Raw genomic sequence first — 23,206 nt, forward strand, 5'->3', positions numbered from 1 at the left:
ACTCTGGACTGAAAACTATGTACAATGTACAACCTACCAGCAGTGATAAAGGTTCCTCCTGCTGCTTTAAACAGAATATGGCTGGCAAAGGGAGCAGCGCAGATAAGGAAGAAGGTAGCGATTATGGCCGCCATGACACCGAGGAGAAGGAACACTGCCCAGAAACCACGATAAACTGGAAACCCAGAGGAAAGAAGAGAGGAAAAGAAAAGACAGAGACAGAGAGAGAGAGAGAGAGAGAGAGAGAGAGAGAGAGAGAGAGAGAGAGAGAGAGAGAAAACATATTTAGAACTTAAACTAGTAGACAATAAAGTTTCCTTCTTGTTTTCATTTTTCTAATTGTAAAAATGGCAGCCCTTCTATGACTGATCCTAGGGATACAGTGTGTACCATGTGTATTGAATTAGACTGGAACCTCAGATCTTATCCAAAAGCCATGGAATAAATGATAGTAGACTACAATCAAACCTGGATTCTTGGTATTTGCACCGCACACACACTTAATATACTTAGGGAGTTAATTTTCCCCAACCAGATTTCACATTTTAGAAGTTGGAGTACCAAAAGCTATAGGCAGTATTCTTTTGAATGACTGCCCAGCTGGATCAGATATGTATTCCACCCCAAATGTAGACAAACATAAAAAGACATTGAAATTCTTAGCACTAGGCCTCAAAAAAATCGCATACACATACCCCACCCCAACCCAGATAGAGGGTTTCTTTTCTTTTCTTTTCCTTTTTTTTTTTTGAACAGCAAAGCATCCACTTGAAAGCTGGTAATATTCATCAACTGCAGCCCTACTGTATGGATTGCCCATCCTTCTTTCTTTATTTTTTAATATATTGTAAAGCAACAAAAATGGTAAGAAAAACTCGAAAACAATGTTTTCCAAGCATAATTGAGCTTTAAAATCAAATACATTCAGGCAGAAAAATTCTGTCCTAATATTTGTACTTTGTTAAATTCAAAATGTGAAGTTTCAGAAGGCTCTTAGTCAAGGACAAGCAATACTGAATTAATGGATGCAGCTGGTGATAAATGGACTGAGGGTTTGGCGACATATAGTAGCCAAATAAAAAGGGTTTCTAATGATCATTTTTGAGCTGGTTAATTGCACATCTATTAAACAAATTCATCACTTTCCAAAGGCTAAAACACTGAAATAAATTCTTCTTGTAAATTTAAGTATGGGGCCCTCAATGGAACCTATTAGCCAAATTATGAGTTCTTATTGGCTGTATTGCAGAATAGGAAAACAGAAACTGCAGAGAGAAAGGAGGCAAAAATCTTTTTAAAAGGTCCACCTGGCAAAGCTGAAATATGTCCATCAAGTGCAATCTTATAAAATGAAAGACGTACTGAGGAGGGTATGGGGGGGATGTAAAGGAGCACAGAAGTGACACTGCTTATGTCACTGCAGCTAAAGTAATTAATCAATAAGAACAGCAGAGAGTGATACATGTTGGAATGATTCAGACTCAGAAATCTTGGCCTGAATTACCTAGTTTAACTCTCCACCTGAAATCATGGGAAAATTGGTCAGCTTTATGTGTCCTTTAAAATTGTCATAGGATTGATTGAGCCTGATGCTTCCAAACAGCGAGTGGCAGAGTAGATAGAGTGTTGGGCCTAAAGTCTGGAAGATTCATGTTCATGAGTTCAAATCTGACCTCAGCTACTTTCTAGTTGTGTGACTCTGGGAAGGTCACTTCACCCTGTTTGCCTCTGTTTCCTCATCTATAAAATGAGCTGGAGAAGGAAATGGCAAACCACTCCAAGAAAACCCCAAATAGGGTCACAGAGGGTCAGACTCATCCAGAACAACTGAACAACAAATGCTTCAAAACAAAGATTTCAATAAACTACTTACCTTACTATTGCTGAATGTTAGCCAGCCTGGTATGGGGATAGACAGCTAGACTTATCAGGAAGGTATTCAAGTTCAAGGCTTACTTTGGATACATATTGGCTGTGGAATCCTAGACCACTCAGTTAACCTCTAAATGGGCTATTTTATAGACAACTCGCAAAAGGCAAGCAGACACATGGTGGTCAGAAGAATTGACATAAAGATGTTTTCAGGTTTTTCTCTGAATAGCTTTAGTATTGATTGTGAGACATGGGAGACACTGGCACAGGACTACCCAGCGTGGTGTGCTCCATGAGTAAAACAGAATCACAGCAGCAAAAAGAAAACACGAGCTGCACAAATTCAGAGACAGATGTACTGATGGACTATTCGTGCCCGACCTGTGGTAGAACCTTCTAAGTTTGTACTGGACTGACCAGCCATAGCCAAACACACTGTGCCCTGACCCCAACACCATGATGTCTCTGTTCCTCTTCAAAAACAAAAGACAAGGGGCAGCTAGGTAGTGCAGTGGATAGAGCACCGGCCCTAGAGTCAAGAGGACCTGAGTTCAAAGCTGACCTTAGACTCATAACACTCACTAGCTTTGTGACTCTGGACAAGTCACTTAACCCCAACTGCCTCACAAAAAAAAAAAAAGACAAACAACAGCCCCAGGTAAGACCATAAGTTGCAAGTTGAGTACTTGCTTTGGGAAAGGGAGCTACCACCCCATCAGCAATTACTTGCACCAATGAAGTAACAAATATTTAATGCAAACTCATTGTACCATCATTGGACTGGATACATGAACCATTAAATGGTAATCACTTTCCTAACCCTACCTCACTCTGCCAAGTATATTCAATATAAGCTTTTTTCTTGTTTGTTATTCATAACAAATCAGCAATACTTGCTACCACAAACTACTCTGTCACGCTCAAAACTCAAGGAAAGAGAATAATTTCATTCTGGGATTCCACGTTAACAATTTTCACAGTTACATGACTTATATATTTTCAAGACTGGATTACCTTGAGAAACTCTTTTAAGGTTTTACTCACTTTATGCTACCAGCCCAGGCCAAAGTTCTAATAGTGATTAGTAATTATCCCATAAATTTGGCTAGCTACACTAACCAGTCTGGATTCTTCAATGTCTTCGAAAGCCCTGTCCTTTCCAGGATTCCCTAGTAAAGTCAAGACAAAATACGTTGGGGTAAAGGGAGATTTCTGGGGTAAGAGGAAGAAATAAGAAAAATGGCAACTACGTTGGTACCTACTAACTATTAAAAGAATTTAAGTCCTCCAGCTCATTGGGTAAAACCTCCTTGAGCGCTCTTTGTTCTACTTAATTCAGCAATTACACATTAAGGACCTACTATTTGACAGGCCACTGTGCCAGGTTCAATAAATACAGAGACAAAAAAGGAAACAATCCTATCTCTCTATCCCAAACCCCCAAAGAACTTATATTGAATATGCTTCACAAAATGAGGTGAGATTAGGAAAGTGGTTACCATTTAATGGTTCATGTACCCAGTCCAATGGTACAAGGAGTTTGCACTAAATATTCTTTTATGGCACTTATAAAGAATATTTTGAGTAGTATATAAAATTAGCCTGAGGGTTCATAACACTTTTTTGTCACTGAAAAGGGGTAGTGGAATGAAAAACATTGGAAACCAATGGGTTAGGGTAACAACACAAATGTACGTATGAAAATAAATTAGCACAAAGTAATACATCATAATTGTAAGAGGTAGAAAGGTGATTAAGAATAGATTCCTGTAAGAGTGGCAACTAAGCTGGGCTTTGCAGGAAATTGGGGTTTTAAAGGGTAGAAGTTAGAAGCATTTGAAAAGAGACGTGGACAAAAGTTATCCATTAAAGACAAGAAGACATGGATAGTCTGGGGTCTGCATCAGTGAAATGCTAGCATTGATTCAACCACAGACGCATGGAAGTACTGAGGTTTTGACTAAGCAAAACAATGAGTAACGTTTAAGTCTTTAAGAAGAAACTGTTTCTCACATATTTTTCACAGGTGTGAGTATAATGATAATAACTAACATTTATATAGCACTTTAAGGTTCACAAAGAAATAATAATTATTATACACACACATACATATTTTAAAGACTGTATTTTTTTTCTTTTTCCCTAGGTGTAATTAGATTTCCAATATATATGTCCTCCCTTTGTTGGTTTTCAAACCCCTTGAGAAAGCTGTCTACAATCACTGCCTGAGCAACCTCACCTCTCACTCTATTTTAATCCTTCCGCAATTTGGCTTCCAGCCTCACCATTCAACTGAAACTGCTCCCTTAATCACCTAATGATCTTCTCTAAATCCTCATGCTTTCTTGCCTCTCTGTAACCTTTGACACCGTTGGTCACCCTCTTCTCCTAGCTACTCTCTCATTCTCCTCTTACCTGTCTGATCATTCCTTCTGTTTTGTTTGCTGGCTCATTAGCAATGTCATGCCCAGTAATTGTGAGTGTTCCCCAAAGGTCTGTCCTGGGCCCTCTTCTCTTCTCTCACTATCTTGTTTAGTGATCTCATCAGTCCCTGTGGATTCAATGAGCATCCCTTTATGGATGATTCCCAGATGTATATATCCAGCTCTAAATTCATCCTTGAGCTCTAGTCTCATATGCCTTATGGGCATCTCAAATTGGATGTCTCAAATGTATCTCAAACTCAACATGTCTAAAACATCATTATCTACCCCCCTCCCTGCAAATCCTACCATCTTACAAACTTTTCTATTACTATTGAGTGCACCATCATCTTCCCAGTCAATCAGACTTCTGTATCATCCTCAACTCTGTCATACTCACTCAATATATCTAATGTTGATAAGTCTTGTTATATATACATACATACATACATACATACATACATACATACATACATATATATCCATTCTCTACCTCACACTGGCAATGTCTCACACATGGATTACTGCATTAATAGCCTTCAGATTGGACTCTCTGCCTGAAGTCTCTCTCTACTGCAATCTATCTTCTACTTAGCTGTGAAAGTGATATTCTTAAAGTACAGGTCTTACAGGTCTAACTATGTGATAACCATTTCCCCCAATAAATTCCAGTGGCTCACTATCACCTCCAGGCTCTAACAAAAAAAAATCTTGTCGGGCATTTAAAGCCCTTCATGATCTTGTCTCTACCTTTCCTATCTTCCTATACCTTTGTCTTCTTCATGTATTTTAAGATCCAGCAGCAACTGCCCTCTTGTTCTTCACTATACATAACGCTCTTAACTCCAAACTCAATGCCTTTGCACTATGTGTCCCTCATGCCTGGAATGTTCTTCTCTTTATGTGACTTGGTGTTCTGGCTTCCCTGGTTTTCTTCAAAACTCAAACTTCAGGGGCAGCTAGGTTGTGCAGTGGATGGATCACTGGCCCTGGACTCAGGAGGAGCTGAGTTCAAATCCAGCCTTCTACACATAACACTCACTAGCTGTGTGACTCTGGGCAAGTCACTTAACTCCAACTGCCTCACAAAAAAAAGAAAGAAAGAAAGAAAGAAGAAAGAAAGAAAGAAAGAAAGAAAGAAAGAAAGAAAGAAAGAAAGAAAGAAAGAAAGAAAGAAAGAAAGAAGACTCAACTTAATTCCTACCTTCTGCAAAAGGCTTTTAATGGTCTCTCCCCCCTCCAGCATTACCTCCATTCACACCATTAGTACCTTCCCTCTGAGATTATTTTCAATCAACTAAGTATATGTCTTTCATGTACATAGTTTGTTGGCATGTTGCTTACTCCATTAGAATTTAACTTCCTTGAGGGCAGGGTCTGTCTTTTTTTACTATTTTTGTATTCTCATTTTTTGTACAGTACCTATCTAGAAAACAGTAAGAGCTTAATAGGTGTTTGTTGATTGATTAACTTATGTACCCCAGGAAAAAAGAATCGTAAAGAACACCAACAAAGATCTCTTTGAATGAAACAGTCTTAGAAAGAAAAGTTCAAAGACTGGGCATCCTACAGCACGAAACGAAAGTTTTTAATTTAGAACATTAGGAAGTCCCTTTTTTTTTTTTCAAAATCAAGCTTGCAAATTCAAATGAATCATTCTTTCTCTAATTTAGCTCTTTTTTTTTTAACCACCGCAGAAACTTACTTATTATGACCACTCCATAGGCACTCCAGTAAGGTTAAATGTCTTCCTTTCTTCATAGTTTCTTGGCAAAACATATGTGCCCATCTAAGTAGCAATTCTAAGTGTGACACACACCAATTCTGAAGTCGACTAAGTACACCTTTGATGTAGATATCTAGGTTCTTTTTCCATTTCTACCACTTACTAGCTTTGTAACATTATCCAAGGCATCCAGTTTTTCTGGGCCTTAATTCTCATCTGTAACATGGATATAATATTTTCTCTGTTTAAAGCCATGATGCTAAATCAAATAACTTTACATCATTTGATTTTTTTTGATACTCCATTAAGAAAAAAGGCATAGGAAAATATCTTCATTCTGAAACTCAGTCTGGATTTCATGCTTCACTTTCTTTTTTTTTTGCAGAAATACATTAAGCATAATGCAGTTCATCTAACATAGGGCTTCTTAACCTAGGGTATAGGTTCATGAATAGATTACAGGGGGACCGTGAATTTAGATGGAAAAACAACTACATCTTTATTTTCAACTAGACTATAACTGAGATTGAACATTTCCTTCAATATAAAAAAATATTATTCTATTATTCTATATTACATTCTATATTCTAAAAATATTATTCAATTTTTAAACCAAAAATGTTTAAAATTCCTACTCTAATACAATATATTCTCATATTTCAAAATAGCATTCTTGACAGTTTGACTGTATAGTTATAGACTGTATGTAGGCATAGAACATATACTCAGTATGTAGAATGACTATCTTATTACATAGCACCATACTAAATGCAAACATATTGTTAAAATCAGTTTGTATTATGTGATATGATTCAATATACCATAACAAACTAAACACTGAACTTCTATTAAGTCTTCAAAGCATGAAGCAAGGTTTACAACATGGCTCATTAGAGCTTCATATACAGATATACAACATGGCTTAAGGAAACTTCACAAATTAATATTGGTTAAGTGAAAAGGCCATTTGAATTTGTAAAATATTTGGCTTATATAATATTTTCAAAGACAATATATGATTTAAAATAAGTTCATGTATACTCAATAACTTGAACTAAGAAAATGTTGCCCAATTGGGATTCTTTGAGTCACTTTCATTACTAGAAGTAATTACCAGAAGATCTGTAGTCTACTTCTTCTGCAGCTAAGTAGTTGAATGACCTTGGGCAAATCTCACCACCTCTCCATTTCTTTCTATGAAAACAAAAGGGTCCCTTCCAACCCTAACATTCTGTGATTTGGTGGTTCCAATGAATTTTGAGCAACAAATCAATAGTTTGTATATAAATCAAATAGGTTCTTCCAAAGTACTTGAAAAAAAGCTGTTAAGGCTCTTTTCAATTTTGTTCATATGACTAATTTGCTTTAACAGAACCTTTCCTCATGTAGAAAAGATGAGTAAACTTCAGCTCAAGAAGTATTACAAATTCTGAATTTAGGAAGGCAGAACTAATAAAATTTTATTGAACTACCTTATGTCACTTTCCTGTTTTCATTTTCCAGCCTTGTGCATTTGTTGGTTCTAACAGCACATTGGTAATGAAAAACTTTCTGTGATTCCATTATTTCCCAGTTTTATTCACTGGAAAGTGCCTGATGTCAAGATTATGTAAATAGAATGCTCAGATTCAGACACAAATAAAATGCAAAATCGTTGGTATGTTTTTAAAAGAGGTCAAATATCAAAGTAATTTTTTTTTAAAAAGTGTGGTAGGGAAGCCATCTGTTAGGGATTTTCCAGGTAAGTAAACCGCAAAACTGACAGTTAATGTTGTATCAGAGGTGTAAAAAAAAAAAATCACATTCTGTAACACAGGACAAAGGTATGACAGAAGTAATGTGGTAAGGCAAAACAATCAGTGGCCTTGGTGTTAGAAAACCACTCCCCTTTTCCCCAAAAAGTACTTGTATTTATCTGCATACACAGCGTCCCCTGTTCTCCCCACCAATATATTATAATCTCTACTAGAGTGGGGATTTTGTTTTCGCTTTTGCATGCCCAGCATTTAACACAGTGCCCGGCACTTAGTGACATGCTTCTTGAATGATGGAATAAAAATTTATATGCCAGCTCTGCATTTGCCAAGCTGTGTGACCATTTTCAAAAGAATACTGTATTGGGCATTAGAGGATCCAAGTTCATACTGCTAATGTCTGACAATTATCTCCTAAATTTGGTTATCTATACTGACCAGTCTTTGTGTTTAATAAATGGTTATCATATTAGTTGGATTTTGATTGATATGGCATTAAATGAATAAATTAATTCAGGAAGTATTGTCATTTTCATACTGGCTCACCCTACCAATGAGCAATTAATATTTTTTCAATTGTTTAGTTCTGTCTTTATTTAGGTAAACAGTTTTTCAGCTGTGTCTGACTCTTTGTGACCCCTTTTGGAGTTATCTCATTGGAGGGTTTGCCATTTCCTTCTACAATTCACTTTACAGATAAGGAAAATGAAGCAAATAGGGTTAAGTGACTTGCCCAGGATCACTCAGCTAGTAAGTCTGTAAGGCCAAATTTGAACTCAGGAAGACCCATCTTTCTGACTCTAGGCACGTGTTCTATACACTGTAGCACCTAACTTTATTTATATATTTCTTGTGTAGGCCTTGGAAGGCAGCAGTATCCTGAGTATCTTATATATTCTGTAGTATTTTAAATGGAATTTCTCTTTTTCTTCCTACTAGGTTTTATTGGGATTATATAAAAATGCTGATGACTTGTGTAGATTTATTTTATATCCAGTTTGTTAAGTTATTAACTGTTTCAAACAGATTTTTTGTTGACTCTTTTGGGTCCTCTAAGGACATTAGTGTTTGGAAAAATACTCCAATTTCTTTTCATGGTCTTATTGCTACAGAGAGCATATCTAGGATGGTGTCAAAGAGAAATGGTGACAATGAACATCCTTTTTCACCCATGAATTTAATGAAAAGGATTCTAGTCTATATTACATACAATAACAGCTCTTGGTTTTAGATACTACTTATTGTAAAGAAAAGGTTCATTTATTTATCTGGTATTTTTGACGGAAATGTGTCTGTGTTCTGTCAAAAGCTTTTTCTGAATCAATTGTTTTAATCTTACGATTTTTATTGATTTTGTTAACAATACAATTGTTTTTTTTAAAGTTTTAGTCATATTAAATCAACCATGCATTCTTGATATAGCTCCAACCAGGTCGTGGTGTATAATCTTTGTAAAACATTATAGCCTCCTAGCTAATATTTAAATTACTTAAGTTTTTCACATTTAAGTTCATTAGGGATATTAGTGTGCAGTTTTATTTTTTCTCTTTCAACTTTCCCTGGCTTATGTATCAATATTCTATCTTTGTCATAGAAAGAATTTGGTAGGATCTTTTCTTTTGCTATTTTTGCAAACTATATATAATAATGGAATTAATTGTTCTTTAAATGTTTGATAGAATTCACTTGTAAATCCACCTGGTACTGGACTTTTTCTCCTCAGGAAATTCATTCATGGTTTAATTCTTTTTTCTGAAAAATGTCATTGTTTAAATTCTCTATTTATTGTTATGTTGAGTATTTTATATTTGTTTAAAATTCTTGTATTTCGCTTAAATTGTTGGTTGAATGTCATAGAGCTGGGCAAAAAATTATTTCTAATAATATCCTTTATTTTTTCTTAATTTATTATGAATTCTTCTTTTTCATTTTTTACATTGGTAATTTGGTTTTCCTCTTCTTTTTATCCAAATTAGCTAATGGTTCATCTACTTTATTGTTTTATTTTCTTTTTGAAAAAAAGCTCCTAATTTTTATTCGATGCATTTTTTAAAATTTTTTTTAAATTTCATCTTTAATTTTCAGAATTTCTATTTTGTTGTTTAATTGGAATTCTTAAAATTCATTTTTTTTACTGTTTTCAATTGCATTCTCAATTCATTGATCATCTTCTTCTTTTTTGTCAATAAGTGTTTCTCATTCATTATTGAATAAAAATGAACTATAACCATATTGATAAGTATGTGGAAGGTATTCATACCTACACAAATGTCTTCTGTTACATTCCTAATATTGACACTACTTCTGTTGTAGTCTAGAGCATAGGCTTATACAAGCAGGATGCTAATTTAGAAAACTACCTTTCTTCCGAATTCCAATTTGGAGAAAAGAAATCCACAATAAATCACATGCACTGTCATTGTCATTTCATTTCTTGGGAACAATGCAATTACAGTTCAGTAAAACCTCATGGATTTGGGTTAATTTAGGAACATCAAAGTCTGAAATTATGAGCAATCTGAATTATGGAACACTTTTTAAAAGTAAGGTGAGGTTAAAGACATTTGCAGATACACAGATATTAACTCCAACTCCCTACTAACAAAATGCTACCTTTCAGGATCTTATCAGACCTGCTTTAATGAATATGCCATTGTAATTAGCACATTAATTGTCTGCAGGCAACTGGAGCTTGGAGAGGGTTTCAAAAATAGTCTGATCCCTTAGGAAGGTCAAATAGTTCCTGTCAACTTCATCTGTACAATTTACATAGCAAATCACGCTTTCATAAATAGTGAAGAAGTACAGGTCAGTCCCAATAAGAATAAGCTCCAAATGAATTAGGTCAGAATTCAAGACTTTTTGTTACATAATTAACTTGGGTAAATATTTTAATCATAATTGATGATAAAAACAAATTTAAGGATTATCTATTCAAATTTTTTTTTGTCTAAATTGCCTTAGACAACTCCTAAGCTAGTTCAGAAATCTAAGCCTATGTTTCAACACATTCCTAAGCATGTCGAGTGTGAAATACGCTATAAAACGTTCTGAAATGAGCCAAAACAAAACAACCCTCCCCAAACCCCCCCAAATCACAGCTATCAGCATATGTTGCAGTCGCTTTAAACAGAACATGTCTGTTATGCAGGCCAGCGAGCTTTTCTGTCATCTCAGTATACCACTTGTCTTGGCAATGTCATGAAAACCTAAAAATACAGTAATGCCGAGATCAAAACAGAAGGACAGGCTGTACAGTATGCCAGCTTCTGAATTCTACAGTTACTCAAAGAGCAAGCCAAATTCTCCCTGGTGTTCAAGTCATTCGCTGGTCATCAGTTGGGTGCTTATGGACTTCAGAAATTTTTTTCAGGGCAAGAAACGAACATTTAAAGGTCTAAAAAAGTGAGTGTACTTCCTTAAAATAAATAATCTTTTAAGACACAGTTTTAGAGTTGGTTAAGACCTTAGGGGCCATCAAGAGGAGAAAAACTGAAGATGAGAAAGATTAAATGACTTGCCCAGGGTCACACAACTATTAAATGTCTGAAGTGGGATTTGAGCTCAGGTCTTCTTGACTTTAAACCTAGTGCTCTATACACTTTACTACCTAGCAGTGAAAAAACAACAACAACAACTAAAAACCAAAACAAACCAAAACAAAAAACATTGTATTAGTCTGATATGCCTCTTAGCTTTGTCACTTTCTAGCAATCTGAGCCTTAGTTTACTCATCTATAACAAGGAGATAATAATACTTCTTCTTGGGACTATCATAATTAAATAATCTGTAAATCAGAAAATGTTATATAAATCTGAATTGCTGTTACTACTACTACTACTACTAATAATAATAATAATATAATAATAATAATAATAATAATATTAAAGACTAATGATAAAATTATTCTGCTTAGCCACTATTAATAGGTCATATCCTTTGACTTGTTTTTCTATTAGTGGTTATGTGTTGAAAATAATTCACCTATATGTTTGCCACAAGTTCTCCTGAGTACATTTGTAAGATAATTTGGGGTGTTAGGTATTCAGCCTGTGCCTACAGCATAGAGTGATGCTATGTGACTCCTGCAGGAATTGAACTCATAACTTTGAAATCATTACTACTCTGTACCTCTCTATGGACCAAACCACTACAAATGAAGGACTCAGGTACTAAGAACAGAGTCCAAGAATTAAATGAGAGGAGTCACAAAATTTCAGCATTGGAAGAGAACCCAAAGGCTACCTAGTCTAGCCTATCTCTGAAAATCAAATGCCTCTAAAACAAAAACAGTAAGTACTCATCCAATTTCTGGTTGAAGACCTCTACTGAAGAGATAGCCCCAACCTCTCTACATAGGCCAACCCAGTTCTGTAATACTCTAATGCTTTTGGAAGTTTTTTCTTCCTGATTTCTACCCTAAATATGCCTCTTTCCAACTTTCACTCTTCGAAATGACATCCCTTCAAATACTTTGAAGAGTATAGTAGTAGAGTAAATACTCAAATATTCTTTAGAGCATTAATACTTGAGTATTACAAGAGTTCCCTTTTCTTCTGAATTTTATCATACTCTTTATCATTCCACCTGAATATCCATCCACCACATAAAAATAAAACTACAGTCAAGATCAGAGCTCATAGGACTATAGGGCTGTCACTGTCAGATTCTCTTCTGCAATAACTGAAAGTGTTCAGAAACATACTTCTTCACACACCCTCTTCACCTTATTTCATCGAATTTTACTTACTTTTTCTATGAAGAGAAGTAATGAATAGAAAGTGCTTTGTAAATCTTAACATAAATGTCAGCTATTCCGATGATGATTTTATTACTGTCCTTTTCAATGAAACAAAAGTGATACTCTCTTTTATGTATTACTGTTTATGCATGAAATCTGTCCCTTTATAATTTTCCCTTGCCTGGAAAATAGAATGCAACTCCAACAAATGTTTTCCTTAACTGGTTGTGTCTACACCTACACCTTTGGGATTCTATTTACATATCCCTTCGAGCAATGTTCTGCTATAATTCCCTTCTTTTCTAAAAAACATATTTTCCATGATTTGTACATGTCTTTTTATGTTCTATTTCCTCCCTAGATTCACTGATTTTCCTTTTAGGGAAGTGAAAGGCAAAACATAGTTTCAAGCCTTTCTGTATCAGAAATCAAAAAGGAACAAGAAAGGAAGATACACATTTTGACTATAAGAAATGCAACAAAACAAGTGATAAAGAAAAATTCCACTTTTTAAAGATATGATGGGAGTACTAGGGAAAAGTTTAACAGATATTTATTAAAACCAATCTACATATTGATTTTTACTGTAAACATCTAGAAAATTTTAATAAAATATCTGAACAAAACCAGCCTTTTGTCCACACACAGCTTTATCCTATCAATAACCACTAATCATTGAAGAACTGTCCAAAATGAGGGGGCTATGTCTTATGATTCTATGAAATCTGTTTTTTATTAAAATAATTTTTAAACAGCACAGAAGGCATTCTCTTTGTCTTGACAACATCTTTTTTTTCTTCTTTAAGTTGCTTTTGTTAAGTTAGTTTTCAGTCAAGTCTGACTTTCCATGACCCAATTTGGGGTGTCCTTGGCAAAGATACTAGAGTTGTTTGCCACTTCCTTCTCCAGCTCATTATACAATGAGGAACTGAGGCAAACAGAGTTAAGTGACTTGCTCAAGGTAACACAGCTAGTTAAGTGTCTGGGCCTGGATCTGAATTCATGAAAATGAGTCTTCCTGATTCTAAAACCAATACTCTATCTAAGGAAAATACAAAAAGAAATGAAAAGATCATATAATCCAGGTTTCCAGTCAAGCCTGGAGCGTTTTGCATGAGACCACAGTAAACTGTGGAGAGAACACTGTCTGGAAAGCACTGTCTGCCTGCATGAGTGGTAGGGTTGGTATGAGAGCTTTGAAAAGGGGTAATATTGTTCAGCCTTTTAAGAGAGAGACACACATGTGGATACAGACTTTCTTTGGGAAAGAAAGAAAGAAAGAGAGAAGAAAGAGAGAAAGAGAGAAAGAGAGAAAGAGAGAAAGAGAGAAAGAGAGAAAGAGAGAAGGAGAGAAGGAGAGAAGGAGAGAAGGAGAGAAGGAGAGAAGGAGAGAAGGAAGAAGGAAAGAAGGAAAGAAGGAAAGAAGGAAAGAAGGAAAGAAGGAAAGAAGGAAAGAAGGAAAGAAGGAAAGAAAGAAAGAAAGAAAGAAAGAAAGAAAGAAAGAAAGAAAGAAAGAAAGAAAGAAAGAAAGAAAGAAAGAAAGAAAGAAAGAAAGAAAGAAAGAAAGAAAGAAAGAAAGAAGGAAAGAGAGAAAGAAAGAAAACACTTGAGAGAGGGGGGAAAAATATCTTTAAGACATGCATGGGAAGTTAGCTCATGTCCATGATTGCCTCCCTATAGGATTCATGTGATACTATCTGGACCTCTCTCTTGGCTGACTGGAAATCTCATATCTATCTAAAGAGTCATTCTCCCTCGTGTATTTTCTGACATATTTAATCTACAGAATTTCTCTGATTTTTGTTTGCTATTTGGTCAGATAAATGGACTTAATTGCCATTCACTATTTGTTATGGTCTTTTGTGTAATTAGCATTTAGTGGGAAGGAACCAAGCAAATTTGTATATGCTTAAGAGACAGGACCAAGAAACCATCTTTTTGTTCTGAATCAATCATATCCCTAGACCAGCAATATTTAAGGAGACAGACTGACACAATTTTAGTCCATTAGCCCTCTCTCAGAGGAGAACAGAGCTGCTGGCCCCATGGCCCATTCTCTTGCTCCCCTCAAGGCAGTAATCTCAATATTCCCTGGTGAGGAATGGGCAAGATTCCAGAGATATCTATCAATGCTTCCCCTAAAGCTGAGAATCTATATGTTCACACATCCCATATGGACATAAGCACACATCTTACAACTACATTAGAAGAGAGGTGTCAGTGCCTTGGGAAGCACTCTCAGAGTTAGAAGACCTATTGGAATTTGAGTTTCAGTGAATATCCTTCCTAAACGTGTAACCATGGGCAAGTCATTTCTTTAATCATCTGCTTCTTCATCCATATAATGAGGATAATGATATATGTGATGGCTACCTCCCATGATAGTTCTGAAGAAATAATGTGCTTGTAAATTTTATTGTGTTATTCCTCAAGCAAACTAATAATAGCAGTATTACAGAAAACAATATAACAGGAAGGATGCCTTTTGAATTATCATAGGACCACAAGATTTAGAGGTAGGGTGTGCCTTTAGAAGTCATCTGGCCCAGGTTCCTTATCCTATAGATAACCAAACTGAAGCTCAATAAGGAAAAGGAAGTGACTCATGCAAGCTCACAAAGCTATTAAATAGCAGAACCAGGACGCAAACTCAGAACTCTTTCCTAGATACAGAGTCTTTGAGATTGAGAAATAAACTAGAAGATCAATGCCACACTTTAGTTCTGAGATCTCTGCTGAATTAAAAGAGTGGTCCAACAAAGATATAGAACTGAAAGCACCCATTAGATTGTGTGGAATATTTGTGTGTGTGTGTTGTGTGTGTGTGTGTGTGTGTATTATCAGGGGCGAGGGCCAAGGAGTAGATGTTGCAAGTGACTTAAGAAATACTTTGCCAGTTAGGAATCCAGGACCTGTGCAATTTAGAATCCACACCATGTGCAAAAGCAACTCATAGTTCAGAGGCTGTAAGATGAGTATCTCTCAGGGACAGACAGGATAGCTGAGTGCATAGCAGGAAACTGGAGAGGCAAGCATTCCTCCTCACACTGTAGAGTATCTCAGGACACTTTCCTGGCCTGTGAAGAGGCCCTAACAGACTGAAAAATCACATTTTCTGTAGTTTAGAGGAAATATGATCTTTGATATTTTCAAAATTATAGTTTATTAAGTATAGTAGTTAAAGCCATTATGGTATCTCTTGGGGATGTAAAGTACTAGGACTTTTTGTGAAAATGCATAGAGGAAAGTTTTCAGTCTCATTTAATTCATCTTCTGCCATACTACATATTCAACAAGGAGTCATACAGACTCCTCTTGAAGACCTCTACTGTTGAGCATTTCACTACTTTTCAAGACTTCTCATTTCACATTTCCATAGCCCTAACTGTCAAAAGGTTTTCCTTTATATAAAATTTAAATGACTCTCTGAAATTTCTCTTATAAATTTCTTCTGAAGAAAATCCCAGTACATCAGGAACACTGAAGGATCATCTTTCATGTTTCCCATGAAGGATATAACCTCCCTGGATTCAAGAACTGATGAAAATTTGGGGGTCAAGGTGACAGAATGAAGTGTTGAATTCCACCCATTGCTGGTACTTAACATTTCCTAACTCAAAATCTTTGCATGGGAAAAATACAATATATCCATAACTGATATATTCCTTCATTTCATGCATTTTGTAAGGAGGGAATGCAGAGTTGGAAGATTTCCCTTTACTAGATACATGCAAGCTGTTGCATGTAAATATGTCTCTATATTATATAACAACAGCTGTTGCTCTGGAAATAAGTTAACTCCATGCTTTCCAAAATAAAGCTAGATTTCTCTCACAGCCTAGACTTCATACCACTCATAAATTCATAACTTCTTATCCTTTGATTTCTCTTACAAAATGGCCCTTAATCAATCAGTCTCTATTTCAGTTTTATACCAGTAAGAGGTACTTTACTGTGATAGTTACATGAGTTATATATCTTTGTGAATAAAAATATAGAGTGAAAAAGAATGGTCATTTCACAAATATCTAGAGGATCTAACTTTTTGTACCAATCAAGCATAGAAGAAAACAATTTAAATTAGAGCATTAGACAAATTGTCTAAGAAAACCAATTACAGGTTCTAAACTACTAGACTTCATAATGATGGCTAGCATTTATTCAACCCTTATCTCATTTTCTCCACACACCAACCCAGAAAATGGCTGCTATTATTTTTCCCATTTTGCCGTTGAGGAAGCTGAGACAGGCAATGGTTTAGCGACTTGCTTAGGGTCACACAGCTAATAGGTGTCTCAGACTGATTTTTAACTCAGGATTTCCTGACTCAGGGTCTACCATTCTACCCACTGCACCAGCTTGCTAAGGTTGCTGAAATGTCTTGTGGATTTAAAAGTATCTCTCCTAATTCCAGACCTTGGCAGAACAAAGGGAAATAAAGAGGTGAGAAATTACTTAAATATTCAGGTCAAATGATTTTTTATCTGTTTGCTATGTGAAAGCCAAATCTAATCTGAAAAATAATGTGCTACTAAACAACATAAAATTTACAAATAAGTGATTTTCTAAAACTCTCAGAATTAGAATCAGCCTTCGAGGTCATCTAATCAATCCATTCATATTACAGATGAGGGAAGTCAAAGGCCAAGGAAAGAAAAAGGCTTAGGTCTTAGTATTCCAAACTCATCATGCTTTGTACAGTACTACACTTTCTCCCATTTACAGGTGGTCATTTGGAACTTAAATGTTTTCACCTTAAGACTTGGTTATAAAAGGTGGTTGGGTTTTCAAGCTAATCATCAATAAAGCTGAAACTTTGGGATTTTGTATTAAAATAGCAGCAAAAAATACAACTCCAATAGCTAAGCATTAAAAAAAAAGATTAAAAATTTAATGAAGAAATAGTGGTTGTTTGAGGGTTGGAGTCAATTCCTGCCTCTTTGGACTTCTCCAGCGCAGCCCCAGAAGCCTTCTCATGCTTGGAGATGCCTCACTCTTGTGGTCTCTTTCTTTGCTTGATGAGACTCCTTTTGCTACCTCCATTTTAGAAGAAGCCTTGCTGACTTCTTACTGGCTGAGCTCCTGACTGTCTGGAACACTTTTCTACCCTGCCTACCTCCCACCCTACCTCCCCAACTCCCTTTCAGCTCCTATGTATACAGTCTTCACTCATTAGAATATAAACTCCTTGAAAGCAGGAATTGCCTCTCCTTTTAACTGTATCTGTATTTCTAGCATTTAGCATAGGGCCATATTTAGCTCAATAAATATTTTATCTAATCTAATCCCTGTTTTAATGCCAGTATTTGCTGAAAAGCAGGTTTAATTTGGAGAAAATGAGAAGGAAGATGAAGCCTTGTGTAAAGCTACTTAGGTGGGTTGTGTTTGGGGCATTTTCAAAGTAGATGATACCAGTTCTTATTATATCTGCTTTCTAATCAGAATATGCAGCTCTCCTTTTCCTTCTTCCAGAGAGCAATAGCACAGCACTCTCCCATGCCTATTGGTCAGGACTAGGGTTTGTTTTGGGGGCTCACAGGTTGAAAAGATGAAATTTAACTCTCATCTTCCTTCCCCTCTCTCTTCCCATTCCTGGCCAGTTATTTCAGGAAAATCCTCTCCTTCTCTCTCTTTCCTCCATAAGTGAGAAAGATTGCCTGAAGTGAAGGATCAGCATATAAGATAAATTGGAAGTGAAGTATATTCATGATTATCCTGGGATAAGAATTGGCAAGAGGAATTTGGTGAGGAGAAGAGACTAAATTGGATGGTTTTCTCAATCTCTTTAAAGAGGGCAAGGACATTGAATGATACTTTGCTAGAGAAGGAAGTGAACAAACATCCATTTGCAAATTACCTGGGGACCCCAGTATTATGTATTGGTTGAATATTACATTATTATCCCTACCCTCAATATTGCCCCCCACACATCATTTCAATTCTGTATATCTAAAAAGAAAGGTTAAAAATGCTTTACATTTAATAATGCACATATATGTAGCACTTCAAGGTTTACCAAGTATCAACAACTTTATGAGACAAGAAAATATTAATAGCTTTAGAGTCGGAGGGCCTGGATTCAAATCCCATTTCTCATACTTAATAACTCTGTGACCTTGGGCAAGTCAATTAACCTTTTTTCAATTAACCCCAATTATCTCATCTTTAAAGTAAAGGAGGGGGTGGATTAAACAGCTTCTGAGGTCCCTTCCAGTTCTAGATCTATAGAATTATATTTTATAGATGTTAAAATTAAAGCAGAGATCAAGTGACTTGCTCAGGGTCATATAGACAGTTAGCACTGATCCAGGCTTCAAACTAAAATCACAGAATCAGAAATCTAAAGCTGGAAAGAACTCATGGACAATTTAACCTGAATACTTCATTTTAGAAATGAGGAATTTTTGGTCAAGGAGATGAAGTGACTTGCTCAAGGTCACACCAGTTGTCTTATGACTCTAAGATTGTGCCCTTTCTTTGAGCCCACATAACTTTCGAAACTCTTACTCTAAGACTTCACATTCCTTATGAAGTAATTCAATCAATAAATAAATATTTATTAACTGTATGCTATGAGTCAGGCAATGTGCTAAGTGCTACAGATACAAAAAGAGGCAAAAGACAATCCCTGACCTCAAGAAGCTTACAATCTGTCAAGGGAGACAACATACAAACAAATATACACAAAGCAAGTTATATAAAGGATAGAGAGGACATGATTACACAGGGAAGGCACAAAGGTTGGGGAAGTCTTCCCATAAAAGGTGAAATTTTAGTTGGGACTCAAAGGAATCAAGGGAGGTCAGTGGTCAAAGTAGAGAAAGGCATGGGGACAGCCAGAAAAAATGCCCAGAATTGAGAGATGAAGTGTCTTGTTTGTAGAACAGCCAAGAGTCCAGTGTCATTGGACCAAAAAATATGTAGCAGGAACATTTTTAGGACATTTTATTCCAAAGTGATATAATAAACAAATAGCAGCATGTCTACAGATGGTGTAACATAGGGTAAATAATGCAGTTCAAATGCAGTTCAAAAATAGGGGAAGGGGATGAATACCGGAGAATACAGGATGCCCATTTCTGCATGGGGAGGTATACATTTCCAGGTTTTACAGTCACTGGTAGGTTTCTATCACCCATACTTTCATTTTCCATTGGCTGTGATGCTGATCCTTGGTACCAAGGGTCTTCCCTTTCTCTTTCATAGTTCTTGTTTATTATTCAGTCCTTTCAGTCATGTCTGACTCTTCCTGACCCCATCTAGGGTTTTCTTGGCAAAGATATTAGATGTGTTTGTCATTTCCTTCTCCAGTTCATTTTATAGATGAGAAACTGAGGCAAACAGGGTTAAGTGACTTGCCCAGGGTCACACAGCTAGTAAGCATCTGAGGCCAAATTTTAACTCAGGAAGATGAGTCTTCCTGACTTCAGGTCCAACACTCTATCCACTACGCCACCTAGCTATCCTCATACTTCTTAGAGAACTTCTTGTGAAACCAGTAAGAAGAGTCACACACAACTCTGTTTCACAAGAAGCATTTGCCTACCATTAGCAGGCACTGTTATTGTAAACTGCCAATCAATCCTTAGAGGCACATGGTGCTTTCAAGAATGAACGTGCAGAGAACATAAAATAACAGCAACTGTAAAAAGGATTTTATAAAATTACAGTTTTGAAGCTGCAACCTATAACTGTAAAAAGTTGATCACGCCAGCATGAGTGATGATGTGAGAAAACTTAGAATGCCACTCTGTGAGTGACACACAAAATTGAACACTGAAATTAAGCCCAGGCTAGAAACACACATAACAAGCCAGTGAACAACCAGGAACTGATACTGCCGTTGTATGAGCTTGCAAGTATGACAACATCTATATAATACCAAACATCTGGATAAACAGCAAATATTTCAATCATCCAGATGTTTCTAACCGCCTAGTTATTTGATGTTCTATAAACAAAACATCTGGATGACTGACTGAATTTTTCACTTACTATCTGAGCATCTCAGTGTTGTGTATACACAATTTGTTTCTACAGTCAACGCACAACAAAAGGTTGCTGAAACGTCTTGTGAATTTAAGGAATGTGCACACTGAATTCGGTACACATCCACATATGATCTCCATAAATAAAAACCAGCTTTTCTCAAAGTTATCTGATTTGCCCAGGAAGACAATTCCGGGTCCATCAAGCCTCTGATGCAACCCTGTGCAAGTCTCTGATGTGTCACTTTCTATTTGAATTGGATCTGTGATTTAATTGGTAGAGTGAGTTCCCTTTGTGAATGCAGCTCAATAACTTTTTTTTCAGTAACTTTTAAAGGTTTCTAAAGCATTGAAAAATCAAATAACTCGCCCAGTCACACAAGTATGCATCATTGTTGAGACTTGAAACCAGGTCTTCCAGATTCACAGGGTAGGTCAAGTTTCCATCCACTAATAATCCATAGATACCTCTGTTACTCAGCCTGAATAACTTAAAATACATCATATTTGGAATAAAATTTTAACTGCTTTTCGGGTTGCTTAAAATTGTCATATCCATTGATGCTTCTCCCCACACATAACATTTTGCTTGAGTTTCGTTAATTGGTAGAGAAAAATAACTTGTTTCTTGAATAACTGTTTTTCTTATTGAACACAGACTCATTGGATTAGAAGAGACCACAGGGTCCACTCAGTCTGATTTGCACCTAAAACATAAATCTTTCCTACAACATCCCTGAGCAGAGATCAGACAGTCAGTACTTAAATGCTGAAGAAATCATGATGTCTAAAAGTAACCCATTCAACTTTAGGATATTTGTGATTGTCAGGAAGCCACTCCTCATATATTAAGTGATGCTTCTCTGTAATTTCTATCTATTAGCCCAATTGTTAATGATAACTAACAACAATAATAACATAGTCAGCATTTATATAGCACCTAGTAGATGCCAGGTACTTTGCCAGGCTCTTTACAAATATCTCTTTTAATGCTTACAACAATCCCGTGAAACTGAGGAAAATAGAAGTTAAATGATTTGTCCAAAACATTTATACCTCAGAACTCAGCAATTTCTACAAATCAGGGCTTGCTTAATTGTTTTGTCAAATCTCTAGACTGAAGAAAGAGTTAATCATGCAGATTAAAAATTAAGAGTGTATCTGGGGAAAAAAATTATTTGTCCAAGCTATTAAATGTCTGAGGCTGAATTTCAACTCAAGTCTTCCTGACTCCAGGCCCAGCACTCCATCTACTTTGCCAACTAACTGAAAAGCTGTTAAATAACTTACCTATAGTAGAGAGCAGAACTATGTACTAAAACCATGTCTTCTGGCATGAAATCTAATACTCTTTCCCTAATACCATGTGGAGTCATGTCATTTCCATCTTGTATTTACAATCAGTGAACAAGCATTTATTAAATGCTTACTAAATGCCAGGCACTAGGGATGAGAAGAAAGGTAAAAATAGTCCCTGCCCTCAAGAAGCTTATATTCTAATATAACGACATATAAATATCATTAGGTATAGATGAGTAGAGAAAGACAGACAGACAAAGATGAGGGAGGAAGGAAGACAGACAGGGAAAGAAAGAGAGAGAGAAACTGAGAGAGAGAGAGAGAGAGAGAGAGTGAGAGAGGGAAGGAGGGAGAGAGGGAGAGAAAATTTGATACAGAAAAAAAAAAAGAAAAAAGGACCTGGTTTCTAGAAGCTTTCCCACTAATTAGCTGTTACAGTGGATGTAGTACTTAACTTTTCTGTGCCTCAGTCTCCTCCTCTGTAAAATGAGGAAATTGGACCAGATACCTTCCAACTCTAAAATGCTATGATTCATTCCAAAATAATTGTTTCAGAATAGAGTAGGATACTGTTATTTTTAGCCTGTTTCAATACTAGCAAACTGAAGCATATTATTTGCACAGACTAGGGAGGACACAGTGGCATTCTGCAAATAATTTGCCATGCTTATGTACTCCCATTTTTGCAAATAATCCCTTTTGCTTTGCCAATAATAAGTCAGCCCATACAGAATGTTCTCCAAAGAGAACATAAAACTCACAAAGTGACTGTGTAGTTAAGTAATACAGTGCAAGATTATTCACATTGTGACATTCTTTAAGAGTAACAAGAGTCACTGAACAATATTTAATTCCAATTAGACAGGACAGTTTTAGAATGGCATGTATATGTTCTTCATAGATAAAGTGAAAAACAAATCACACATGACCAAAACATAAGGTCAGGTGTCTGGGTGCACAGTGGCAAAAAGAATAAAGTCAGCCTATGCAATTATTTCTCAGGTAGAGTTCTGTTGTCACAACAAAATATTCTTCACCCTTCCCAGCATTCCTGAGAGTTTTGAATATGGATTTGATGAAGTTGCTGTAAGCGATGAAGGAGTTACTTACGTGTGTGCCAGAGATGGGTCTGATTATAAAAAATGTGGATTATAGTTTTGTCATTAGATCCAAAAAATGACATAGTAATTATACGTGGAGCTACATAATAATTCTAAGTATAATTGCAGTGCAATTTCTTCTGACATGTATTTACTATCCATCTACACTATAATTATTATGCATGGATTATGTTACCTTGTTTTTCATGCTCTCCACTATTCCTTTTAGGTAAAGACTTTTTTTCCCCCAATACTGAGACTTTCTATTCTAACTGTAAACTCTACACAATACCTCTCCTGTA

General features: G+C 36.0%; 1 protein-coding gene across 1 annotated transcript in view; it reads right to left on the bottom strand.

Moving 5' to 3' along the window:
* TMEM182 (transmembrane protein 182) overlaps positions 1 to 23,206 on the bottom strand; it is an 81,747-nt gene that overhangs the window by 45,933 nt on the left and 12,608 nt on the right. Inside the window, exon 4 of the mRNA XM_020987897.2 lies at positions 38 to 175. Coding sequence (XP_020843556.1) covers positions 38 to 175 — 138 coding nt within the window. The remainder of the gene's footprint in view (positions 1 to 37; positions 176 to 23,206) is intronic.

The sequence above is a fragment of the Phascolarctos cinereus genome, unplaced genomic scaffold (genome assembly GCF_003287225.1).
Source record: "Phascolarctos cinereus isolate Bilbo 61053 unplaced genomic scaffold, phaCin_HiC Scaffold_7;HRSCAF=346, whole genome shotgun sequence".
Taxonomy (NCBI): Eukaryota; Metazoa; Chordata; class Mammalia; order Diprotodontia; family Phascolarctidae; genus Phascolarctos; species Phascolarctos cinereus.